General features: G+C 34.6%; 1 protein-coding gene across 1 annotated transcript; it reads right to left on the bottom strand.

The window, feature by feature from the left end:
* Window positions 1-3,130: 3,130 nt before the first annotated feature.
* On the bottom strand, window positions 3,131-4,027 carry LOC128162201 (uncharacterized). The gene has a single exon (XM_052825383.1). The coding sequence runs from the start codon at window positions 4,025-4,027 to the stop codon at window positions 3,134-3,136; it is 894 nt and encodes a 297-aa protein (XP_052681343.1). The 3' UTR covers window positions 3,131-3,133.
* Window positions 4,028-12,987: the final 8,960 nt, after the last annotated feature.

Genomic DNA, 12,987 nt, shown 5'->3' with positions numbered 1-12,987 from the left:
CCAATTATTTTTCTTCTTTAGATCATTTGAAAGTTCTTGTAGTGTTTTGAATTCCCCATTTTTGTTGAATAAATCTTTAACAAACAAAATTTTACTCATTACCCAGTTTTTAAAAAATAATGATTTTCCCTTATGTTCAAACAGAGTATTATTCCACAGTGGTTGTTGTGCAAATGTTACATTTGAAAGTTCAGATATATTAATTAACCTTTTACATTCATTAAAACAACACAGCATTTCTTTATATACAGTAGGTAGATTTAACAAACATACAATTTTTTCAACTTTTCTTTCAGACATTGATAGTATATAATCTATATCTAGTCCCGTGTTTTTTATATATCCTTGAAATATATTATTAAGCATGCAAGATTCATCTACAAGTCTTTTTACCCATGATGCTTTTATAGCCTTAAGTTTCAGTTCTATGTCTACTAGACCAACGCCTCCGTCCTCAATTTTGCCAATTAATGTATCTCGTTTTATTCTATCTCTTTTATCCCAAATAAAATTAAAAATGCTACATTTGATCTTTTTCAAGAAATCTTGATTAGGGAGGGGTAAAATCGACCCTACGTAAATCAGTTTTGAAATAGCTAGAGAATTTACTATACAAGTTTTTCCAAAAATAGTAAGTTTTCTTTTTTTCCATGATTCAAAAAGTTTTTCCATATCATCGTAATTTTTTTTCAGTTTAAATCAAAACATTGTTCTTTATCATGTCCAATAAAAATTCCTAGACATCTTACAGCATCGTTTGTGACATTAATTTCGCCAAAATTAGAATGTTTATCTTTAAGTTTACCAAGAAGTATACATTGTGTTTTGTTTAAGTTAACTTTAGATCCAGCATGATCACAAAAAGACTTCACTGTTTCAATGGCTTTGTCTAAGGAAAGCATGTCTCTAAGTGCTAAGGTAACATCATCAGCATGTTGTAGATTTTTAATTTCTGTACTCATATTAGCAATTTTTATACCCTTTATATCATTATTAATTTTAAGTTTTATAGCTAAAATTTCTGCAATAAATAAATACAATAAAGCTGAAATAGGACACCCCTGTCTTATGCCACGCGACATTTCACATGTTTTTGAAATCCAGCCATTGTTTTTTATTCTAAAAATTGGATTAGTATATAGTATTTTTACCCATGAAATAAAATTATCTCCAAAATCAAATTTTTTAAGCACTTTAAATAAAAAGTTCCATTCTACCGAATCAAATGCTTTTTCGAAATCTAAAAACAATAATAATCCGTCTTTATCATTCTCCATGCAATACTCGTAAACATCTAAAATAGTTCTGGCATTTGCGCCAATAAAACGACCTTTGATGTATGCAGTTTGTTCGTTACTGATTAAATTATTAATAACTTTTTGTAGCCTTCTTGCTAATATAAACGCAATAATTTTGTAGTCAGTGTTTGTCAAACTAAGAGGTCTGTAATTTTTTAGACTTTTATTATCTCCTTTTTTGAAAAGAACAGTAATTAATGCTAAACGTTGTGAGAAGGACAGTTCTCGTCTTTCAAATATTTGCATGAGCACATCATAAAATAAAGGACTAATAAGTTTCCAAAAACATTTGTAAAATTCACTTGGTAATCCATCTAACCCAGGAGATTTGTTATTTTTCATATTTTCTATAGCTTCTTTGCATTCTGCAAGTGTAGGTCTAGAATCTAGTATATCTTTTTCATTCTTTTTTAATTTTGGACAGTTAAAATCTTCTAAATAATCACATATTTTTTCGTCTTCAATTTTTTTTGTTTGATACAGATTTTCATAAAATTGTGACATTTCCTCTAAAATATCAGAATTAGATGTAACGGTTTCATTTCCTCTATTTAACTCGTATATGGTATTATTTGTTTGATGTTTCTTTTCTAGTCCTAAAAAGAAATTTGTATTTTTTTCACCTTCACTTATCCATTTTGTTCTAGATCTAACTTGAGCTCCTTTAGCTATTTCATTATATAATGCATCTAAATCTGATTCTAATCTCCTTTTTAAATTCATGTCTATTTCTGAACTAGGTAAGTTTTCAATATAATCTATTTCTTTTTCTGTTGATTTAATCTTATATCTTAAGTTGTTTTTAGACTGTTTGGAATATATTATAGAGAAATCCCGAACTTTTACTTTGAATAATTCCCATTTAGAAGTAGCGTCCAGAGAATCATCTAACTGATTAAAGATAGAATTAATTCCTTCTTTATAATCTTCTTTTTCTAAGTGAGAGATATTTAATTTCCAGTAGCCTGAGCCTCGTTCTAATGTATTGAAATTGGCACATATTTTTAAATATCTATGGTCACTCATTCAAGTGTTATTATTATGCGTTCCCGGTACGTGCCTTACAACAAAAGTTTTTATCTGGTTTAGGTTAATATTTTTAGCAAAGATATAATCAATTCTGCTTTTGGGGGTATTCTCGGAATCACACCACGTGCGTCCATCTTTATGCGGATTTTTAAAATGCCAAAGATCTTTAAAATCAAGCTGATTTAAAATTTCTAACAAACGTTTCGAAGATTTATCATTTTTCTTTTCCATGCAACAGTTAAAATCTCCACATAAAAATACTTTACTTTCTTGTGGTATATTGCATGTGATGAAGGTTTTGAGTCTATTAAAAAAGGGTATTCTGGCATTATCACTATTTGGTGCATAAATGCTTATAAAACTTAATATCTCGTCATTTAATTTTACATTTACTAAAACTTTTCGTGCGTCTTCTGATTTATGTGTATTAAGTATTTGAACATCTAGTTCTTTTCTAAAAAGTATAGAGACACCTCTACTGTAAGCTGAGTCTGAAAAAGCGTGTATCGATTTACCATTCCAGTTAGTATCATATTTTTCTTTAAATTTTTCTATAAAATGTGTTTCCTGTAATAATAAAACATCAATTTTACTTTGATTAACCCATGTAAAAAATTTGGTTCTTTTTTCATAAGTGTTTAAACCTCGTACATTGACAGAAGTTATATTGACATTTTGCATCATTGCAGACGAAAAAAAAACCCAGTAATATTTAAATCAAAAAATTAGAATTATGCCATTTTGTAATATAATTGTTATGAATAATAGAGTTCTTAATTCACATACCGATAACAATCACAAACAGATTATTTCCCTTCATCGGAACTGCTATCAGAGTCTGGGTTGCAGCCGGAAACGTCACTGTCTGAAGCTGTTCTCAGTTGCTTTAACATCTGGACGATGTTGAGCTGCCTTGATTGGTCCCGATTCGAGTTTCTCTGTTTGCGGTTAACGCTATCACTAAGTTTTCTTTTCCTGACTTTTTTCGCGATCTTTTTCAGAAGTTGACCGAGTTTGTTAGACCCAGGCCAGTGTTCGGGTTTAGTGTTCAGGGTACCTTGGCGATCGAGTCCTGATCCCCATTCGTCATTGAATGTTGCTTCCACAAAAATCGTGGATTGTTTCGAGGTACGCAGCTTCTCCTGAAACATAGGAACCTGAACACATTTATTTTCAAGGATGTCCTGCATGACCTCTACTTTTGTAGATTCCCATTGTTGGTTCACCTTGACCTTCTTTCCGAACCGAAGTGCCGAGAGAGCGTTGTCAGCCTCCTTAATGGTGTTAGCCGCCTCAAGGTCTCCACAACGCACAGCTTTTATATATTGAAATGCGTGCTCCGCAGATTTATGATTGACTCCACATATATCCAGTTCACATGGATAAAAATTTGATAACACATCCTCTGATCCACAAAAAGGTGTAAGATGTTTCTGTTGTTCAAAATATGGACACTCTTTTTGCCCGGGAAGATGTCCCGTTTGTTTGCAAACTTTACACGCCGCATCAGATGTACATCGTGTTCGATTGTGTCCGGTTTTCCAGCAGTTTGTGCACAAGGGGTTTGAAGCTTTTTTGGGCTGACCAAAATGAAAAATCTTGCATTGTAGACCTGCACAAGTGTGGAGTCTGGGTAATACTCTTTGGTCAGGCAGTGGTTCAATGTAAAGGAACCTTGTACCATTTAGGATGCTTGTCATTCTATTGGTTTCTGGATGACGAATTTTTTCGTATAAAATTTTGCTAGTGGGTTTGACGCCAAGTTTGTCAAGCATTTCATGAACGGCAGAGTCTGCTACTGACAAAGGGAGGCCACAAATCCGTATTTTAAGTGTTTTTTGATCAGTAGACTTTGCGCCCGTTGCATAAGGATTTGAATCGTAGAATTGAAACGAGACGCCATTGATCTCAATGCCCCGTGTTAAAAGGTTGATTCTACTTTCAACATTTTTTAAATATACGCGCCATAAATTTCTATCTAGCTGAACACACAAAATGTCATCACCGATGACTTTTTTGATGGGATCAATTAGGTCATAATCAGTGAGGTGTTTCCCTTGATTGGTTTTCAAATCGCTGTTTTTTATGTATAGCGGTTTACTAGTGCGGTCAACCGCGTCAGATGAACTCGTATTCTCTGACTGGGTATTTGCCATACTTCAAAGAACACAGGTAGACACAGGTAGTGTTAGTTGACAGGTGAGTAATAATCACAGTCACAGTGTAGAACTTATATACAGTATATGAAAAACTTATTTACACAAAATGAAATTGCACTTACGCAGGTTTCACAATGCACAATGCACAACGCACAACTTTATATACACTGAAAAACCTCCTGGAAAAGTCCATCACAAAGACAAGACGCCTATTTCCAGGGAAAAAAGTCAAAAAATCACAGAGCAAAAATCGACACGTCCGACCTGCTCAATGACACGTGACTGGACTCAAAAGAGTTATACATCATGTCAGCCTCCACTAAATACATGTACGACTTCTTTCTTTAAGTTCAAACGTGCATTAAGGTCAGACGACACGTTCCTCGAGAATCTTTTTTGTATCTCGTAATAAAGAGTTCCAATAAAAAACATTTATTTTATAATTACTTTAGAAATGATAAAAATTTACTTGAAATTGGTTTTATGTGTACATGGTCGAGTGGTTAGAACCGTGGCCACTCACTGCCAGAAGCGTATAGGTTCTAGAGTTCAAATCCCCGCCCCGGCGGAGATATACTTCTAATTTAGTGAATTTCGCTGTGCTGTAGATTTATTTTTATATCAGCAATTCAAGCGTATTTTCAAGAAGATTATATAGAAAATTCCATACTCTAGTATTTTGCAGAAATGCCTGGTAAGGTACTCTAATTTTTTGCAAGAAAGCTTGTCAAAGTAGTAGTAAACCATTAACAAATTCCTGGAAAAAGTTATCTAAAATTGAGGAACGTGTCGTCTGACCTTAAATCTTAATTACAATGTATGTAGTTTATTTTTAAATCATGACCACTTGTGATTATTTAAACCACTTTATTAATATAAATAAAATATGTTTTTGACCTTCCCTCCCCTTTGATTACAGTTTTTTTTTCTCATGCAGTTCTAAATTAGCACAACGTAGAGAATGACAATGACAAAAGTCATTCAATTCTGTCAATTTTGCCGGTGGTCTGACGATCCTGCCTGAGCGCGTGGATTGGGGTTGCAAAGGAACAGGTACATTTGTCTGTTCAGCGGTGTCGTTTGCATTGTTTTCATCACTGTTGCCCGTAGCTGAATGTTTTCACGCAAAACTTTAGGGTTCACACAATTGTGCATGTTCGGGGTGTTTTCCCAGCACGGTAGTTGGTTGCACGAAGGCGTCTTCGGTTCCTAAGCAACTTCCAACCATCTGACGACTGAACGAAGTACCTGTACCTAGTTGGCGTTGGTGCTCTAGGTGCGTAAGTAACTGGTCTCTGAATTTGAATAAATACTGCTCGAGACCTTTTGAGCTAGCGTCAACACTAAGAGAAAGAGGTTTGCTCGATCATAATACTGAAGAATATGTGCATTTTTCACCATATCCTTGAGATTTTTTGGATGCTTGTTTCCTTCTCTTCATCCCAGTGCCAATTTAAACCATTCACAAACTTGTCGATGAGTCGCATATATGCATTTATATTATATAAGTTTCATTCTAGAGTAGAGCAATTATAAATTTGTAATGACGATCACTTCCCTGCCTTAATCTTTCAAAAAGGACTATAAAACCTATAATTTAATTTAAAAGATCATAATAGAGAGCATGGCCTGATATTGAAAAGGTGCACGACTCTGACAGAAAAAAAATTCTCCATATTTTTTTACTTTCAGGAAAGGGTTTATGTGTATATGTTTTCAAAGATCAACTAAAACAAGATGTCTATTATACATGTTTTATCTAAAATAATCTCCCATCCCCATGGGCAAACAGAAACTCTCCCTGTGGACATTTGAGGAAAAATAAACAGCTTTAAAAGCCATCGTGAGTTACTCACTTCTTTTGAATATTTAATTTAATCCTCATCTGGCATTGATACCAAAATCATTTAACATGTATTAGTGATAACTGTTAGACAAATAATTACTTTACTATTAACAAGTCTATTTGTTTATTTAGAAAGTTAAAAACTGTTTTTGTTTCAAATAATAAAAAGAAATGCATAACTCTTTTGAACATACAACTTCTTTATAATTATATTATATTCAATAATTACTAAATATGAACAAGCAAAGAAAGATAACTTCATTAACTGTTACCCCCCCCCCCCCCCTTTCTGAACTCTTTCCAAATGTTTTACTTTGATAGACAGGTCCATTTTTTCTCTCTCTATATTTGTGAATTTACTCATTCCTTTCATTGGAATTCCTGAGCAGAATAAAATAATAAGACAAGTATATACCCTCCTCACAACAATAACCTTTGCCTTAATTCAAATATTACTTAAGATGACAACTCAGACAATGTTTTTTTTCTCTCTAAACATGCATATATTCTGTGTCAGTAGACATTTTTTAAACATTATATAATATTAACACTAAATGGCCACATCCTGCATTAAGAACCCCTACCCTATACACTATGCGAGTGTTTAAGCCCCTTCCTAGATTCAAATCCCTACATTGAGAAATAAAATTTAAAATCTTGATAGGCTGCTTTATTGTCTTTCTTTATATTCATTCAGTTTTGGTTCAAACGGGAAAATCCGGTTATTGTAATGGTGAAAATGGGGGGAGGGGGCCAAAAGGGTACCCTCATTGTACAGATAACTTCTTCTACAGTTTTCAAGATAGGAAGTTGTTCTTTTGCAGATTAATTGTAAATATATCAGAGGTGTGTATATTGCTAGTATTTTGATTTCTGATAATTCATGAAAAAAATACCAGCTTTTAAACTTGGTCATATTTCGGAAAAATATTGCATATAGGGTACTCCATTTCACTGGATACTGTAGGTAGTGTTTGTCAATTCAGGATTGACATGGATTGTGGATACAGTTCACATAAAAGAAAACCCAGTTTGCTGTCACATTGTCAGCTTTTCACTTGTTTAAACATTAAATGCATTAACACTATATGACTATTTTGGCACCCCCCCCCCCCCCGAGTCAGAACTCCGATCTAGGGGGACGTGAAATTTAAAATTTTGGCGCAGGGCTTCCTGGTCTAAAAAACCATGAATTCAGTTTTTATTACAAGTGTGTGGGAGTAGATAAGATAATTTTTAAATATTATATGCATTAACAATATACATCCAAAGTGGCCCTGTCCTAGAATCAAAACTCGTACTCTAGGGAAAATGAAATTTAAAATTTAAGTAGAGAACTTCCTGGTAAACATAATTATTAAGTCAGTTTTTCTTACACATTTGTGAGAGTAGAGGAGAAGAGGGTTTTTAAACATTATATGCATAACACTATATGGCCATATTGCCACCCCCCTCCTAGGTCCTGAACCCCTGACCCAGGGGCCATACATTTCACAATTTAGGTAGAGGGGTTAGTAGACATCATAAGCATGCATTCAGGGTTTTTCCTACACGTGTGGGAGTAAAATCGAGGAATATTTTTAAGATTTAATACATTTTCACTATATGGCTAGCGTGACCCCACTCTAGAGCCTTAACCCCTGACCCAGGGGCCATCAATTTCACAATTTTCGTAGAGGGATTCATGGGCATCATAACCATGTATTTGGATTTTAACAAATATTTATGGGAGTAGAGAAGCCAAGATTTAATTCATTTTAGTATATGGTCACCCCCCCCCCCCCCCAAGCCTGAACTCATGATCATGAATTTTACAATTTTGATATAGGGCTTCATGGATACCATAACCATGCAATAAGTTTTTTCCCCACATGTGTGGGAGTAGAGAAGATTTTTGAAATTTTGGCATATTTGGCCCCGCCCGTGACGCCCTGGGAGTGGTAGAACAATGGATTTCACAATATAGATTTCTCTTACCATAGAGATGCTTTACACCAAAAATGGTAAAAATTAGAAATGTAGTTTTTATGAAGAAGTTTAAAAAGTAATATTGTTAACGCACGACAACAGACAAAAAGCAATAAGTTTACTCAGGTGACCTAATAAAATTGATAGAGGACTGTAATATTTATAAAAATTGTGAACGAAAACTTAATGCTTTGTATGAAATAAGTTTCACTGCCATTCATAAACTGTGTTTTATTTTAAAAGTGTAAAGCATTTTGTATTATTTTCACAAGTAATCAATAACAATTAAATATTTATTTTTCGGATTCTAATTGTTACATGTACATATCTGCAAGTCACCCTGGTCATGAGTAGTTTAGTACTAAACATTGCGAATATCATGGGACCTCACTATCATTCAGGACTATATCTTGGTCAACCTATAGTCTTCTTCTTGTTGTTGAACCCAGATTCGTGTAACCCTCCAATATTTTAACATGCTTTATAGCTTTGAAACTTTTATCTGGATTTTGAAATGAAAATATAGTAAGATATCCCAATCCTGCGCTCTGGTGTGAACATACATAATAAGAACAGGAATTTGACGTCTGATTTGTTCAAAAGTGAATCCCACCACAAAGAGTGTTTTGATCTTTCAAGCAGCTGTGATTGATAATTTGTTTGAAAATTTGTTAGACTGAATAAACAACGTCGTCATTTAACAAGAGGCTGAAGTCTGATTTCTACAAAAATGAGTCCCACCATGTGTCATTTTATTGTTGATGGTTATAGGAAAAACAAAAACACGACGATATAATCGTTCTTCAATAAAAATTACAATTCTAAGATACAGTACATGTTTATTGCTGTCACTGATTTATTACTTGTCAAGTAATTAATTAGACATGATCGTATTTGGTTGCGTTTTCCGAGTTCAACAAATCTGGATATGTACGTGTTAAATAAAAGGATTTGTATTGTAAAAGTGAGTGTTTCCGTTTAATCCAGGAAATAATACTTAACTGTAAAATGTGTGCAGCTATTAATCATAAGATTTGACAAAACTCGCACCACTGAACATAAAGCGACATATGAGACAGTGCGTGTTCAAACTGAACATAAAGCGACTTGTGAGACAGTGCGTGTTCAAAGTATATAGTAAGACTTGTTTTTACTCTGATTTACACATGAGATATATGATCGATTTTGGACATGGAGTATTGCCATACGTCTAGATGGCATAAAATGGTAAATGGATTTACTACCTAAAGTTGAAAGATATTATAAATTCGGGAAGGTGACATTCGCTAAGGATTATTATATTAAGTTTTACATAGTTTTTTTTTTCAAAAGTTACCGATATGTTACATGAATGTGTTTCGGATTTTATCGGCGAACTCTCGATAGAGCAGGTCGAAGATATAAAACACGAAACGTGTCAATTTCACGATGGAAAGACTTTTACAGCAAACTGTACAACGTGTGATCAACTGGTGTGTCTGAAGTGCATCGTCTCAACGCATAAAGGACACACTTTTCAAGATCTTTCGGAACTGCTCGAGGCTAACGTCGACATCATAAATCAGATCAAGAAGGAGACTCTGGAGAAGCAATGGCTGGTATATATACAGAAAGAAAGAGAAAATGCACAGACCGGAGTGGACAAAATACGCGAGCATAACGAGCAAACCAAAACTAAAATTCAGAACACATATCTAGCATGCATGGAGAAAATTAAACGACACAAAGATATGCTTTTGGCGGCCTTAGAACTGGATGTTAGTAAGGCTGAAGAAAGGCTTGCTTTGGTACAGGGGAAAAATAACGCAGTACAAAAAGATTTAGAGACTATTAAAAATGTCTTAAGCATGGGCTCTGCATGTGAAGTTATTCAGTTATCACTTAGACTTCAGAGTAAGTATCTTCAAAATTCCCCCACGTGTCTAAACGAAAATATCATTTCAGCAAGAAAATCAAAGTTCCTTCCTCGATTTGAAGATTTCAACGTTTTAGGAGATAATCTAGTTGTACCCCAATTGGATGTGTATGGCGTTTATCTAACCAATTTGGGGCTTCTATCTACAATCAAAAATTTGTTTGAGGATGAGACTTGGGTAGCCGGGATTCAATCACCTGTGACGTATCGCTTTCACGTGCCGACACGCAAACATTCAAGAGCAATAAAGTATAAAGTGAAAAAGGCCTTTGTCTATAGCATCGCCTTCACTTCGGGCAACACTACTGTACTAATGACTTTTGTGAATGTTCACGAAATTCGTGCGTTTAATATACAACATATGGATGAAGAAGGTGTTCTCTTTACAGACACCAGGCGACTTTTCCCACTTGGCATTGATGTGTCATTAAACGGTGACGTCTTCGCATGCGCAAGTGCACAATATTCGAATAAAATGACCCAAGACACCGAGAGAGGCGTACTAAGAATTTCCAAGACGGGAAAAGTGTTGAACTTCTTTGTTTCAGATTCTGAGAGTTTTCTCTTTAGCTACCCGTCTTGTTTGACAGAGAATGTTGATGGCTCAGTGTGTGTTATCGACCGGAAGAGCAACTTTTCGGGCCGCATGGTAGCAATTAACAATTTAGGGAAGAAGTTATTTACATACGAGCGACCATCATATTCGTCCCCACGTGATGAAATGGATCTTAAATACATTACACACGACTCGGTAGGATACATTTACATTTCGGACTCCTGCAACAATCGCGTCCATATGATATCAAAGTCAGGGGAATTTATTGCCTTTGTAATTGGGCCAGACGAGATCATCTCAATTAACCTCCCTCTTGCCTTACACGCAGACCTGTACGGAAATTTATGGATAGGATGTCTGTCAGAGAGCCCAGACAAGACGTGCCAGGTGATGAAAGTCCGAATGACCTATAAATGAATGACTTTGAACATGACGCCACAAATCTTAAGGAAAGACTAGATTTACCAATGCCCTTCACTATATGCTGATCACTGCTCCAAAAACACGGGCGAATAAGTTGGTGCAAATCCTTTTGGTTTAATACTAGACTTTGACCCGTGCGTGCACGGATTGACTTTGCATATCGGACATTAACGAAATAGGTACAGCGACACACCTTATTATTGACATTTACATAACAAAGCTAAAAGCCTACAATAGTGCTATTAATTTCACTACACTTTCCTTAGTTTGACCAATCTAACTGTGTTTTGGGAAAGGCCCTTACCACAGTTAGATTGCCTTCTTTATACCCGTAATATTTTAATGTAGCAGAAAATTGCAGAATCGCTCCGGAACGATTTTGGAGAAAGTTAATGAAGTTGCCTTGAAAATAACAGTCAAATTCATCAAAACAAACCTTTTTGAGACTGCAAATACCTTTCAACTAAAAACTTTAATCCATACTGACAGAATGGTAGAATGGAAGAATTCAACACCTTTTCACCAACGTACACGTATTTTCTTTGTAAAACTGGGTCCGTAGGACATAATTCATTTTTACGATAAAACATATATTCTATCTCCACTCTCCTAACAAATATAATGTAACTTTTTTTGCATGTAATCAAATATTTTTTGTCATCAAGAAGACAAAAGAAAGTACTTAGTTGGAATGTATATTTGTAATTTTATACTTTCTCTCATAAGAAATCATTAATATATATGAACAGAATATTTAGCAAAAGTCCAATGAAAATTAACCCGTATTTGTATTATCATTTCTGAGTATATTCATGCAGATGTGATATTGTGGAAACATAAACAAAAGATCCCGTTAGCGTGAATGTATTGCGCAAGCGCAAGATTGTAAAATTCAAAAAATCCAGGTGATTTCCGGAATTTTTTGAGGAATTTTCGTTGATTATTAATTAGCGGAGTTTAACTGAGAAAAAATAAAAACAAATTGGTAATCTTCAAGTACCAATGATGTTTAAAATATATAAAACAAAAGACAGTATTCTTCCGATTTTTTGGTATTAAAGAACAAAATTTCGAGTCTATTATTTTAATATAGTAGTATAGATGCCTAGACATAAGTGTGTTACACGTATATGTTTAAAGAGTATCGGCCAGACATAACCTAACATAAGGTGCTTTCCAACCGAACCCAGGGTTCGATTTTCCATGTCCGAACTTGGGCCGGGTCTACATATTATTCACTGCAAATCTGCGAAGGCAACACGCCGAAAGAATTAAGACCCTAAGCAGACACAGTAAATGAACCTCAGTTGTATACATAGACACGGTCGCTGGGCCCGATTACACTAACAGATCCGTCTCTCTTACGTATATCGATAAAACGATTGACTTTTATGTATCAAAATATTTTTTATTCTTTTAAATGTTCTCAGTTTATAGCAAGAACTTACTTTTTTCATAAGTCTAATGTATTTTTTTTTATAAATTTATAATATTGCATCAAAGTATATGCTTGCAATGAAATAATATTGAATGATTACGTGAAGTATATACAGGGATCTTACTTACAGTACACAGAGACGTTAAGATTTTACAAACATTAAACAATTAAATGAGGCAATGTACGATGATTTTAGTTTTGATGTATAGAATGCTTGCGAAGCACGTCCTCTGGTGAGAGACTTTCCAAATCGGGGTTACCAAGAACGCGGGTTCAACTTGACTAATCAACGTCATGGCGAAAAGTGTAGGACGAGTTCATCATGCATCGCGGGCAGATACCGTGGATCAGACAT

The sequence above is a fragment of the Crassostrea angulata genome, chromosome 9 (genome assembly GCF_025612915.1).
Source record: "Crassostrea angulata isolate pt1a10 chromosome 9, ASM2561291v2, whole genome shotgun sequence".
Classification (NCBI taxonomy): Eukaryota; Metazoa; Mollusca; class Bivalvia; order Ostreida; family Ostreidae; genus Magallana; species Magallana angulata.
Note: the sequence above shows the minus strand (reverse complement) of the source record. Positions and strands in the feature narration are given on the sequence as shown.

Coding starts and splice junctions, on each gene's coding strand:
- LOC128162201 (XM_052825383.1), bottom strand. CDS start 4,027: ATGACAAGCATCCTAAATGGTACAAGGTTCCTTTACATTGAACCACTG.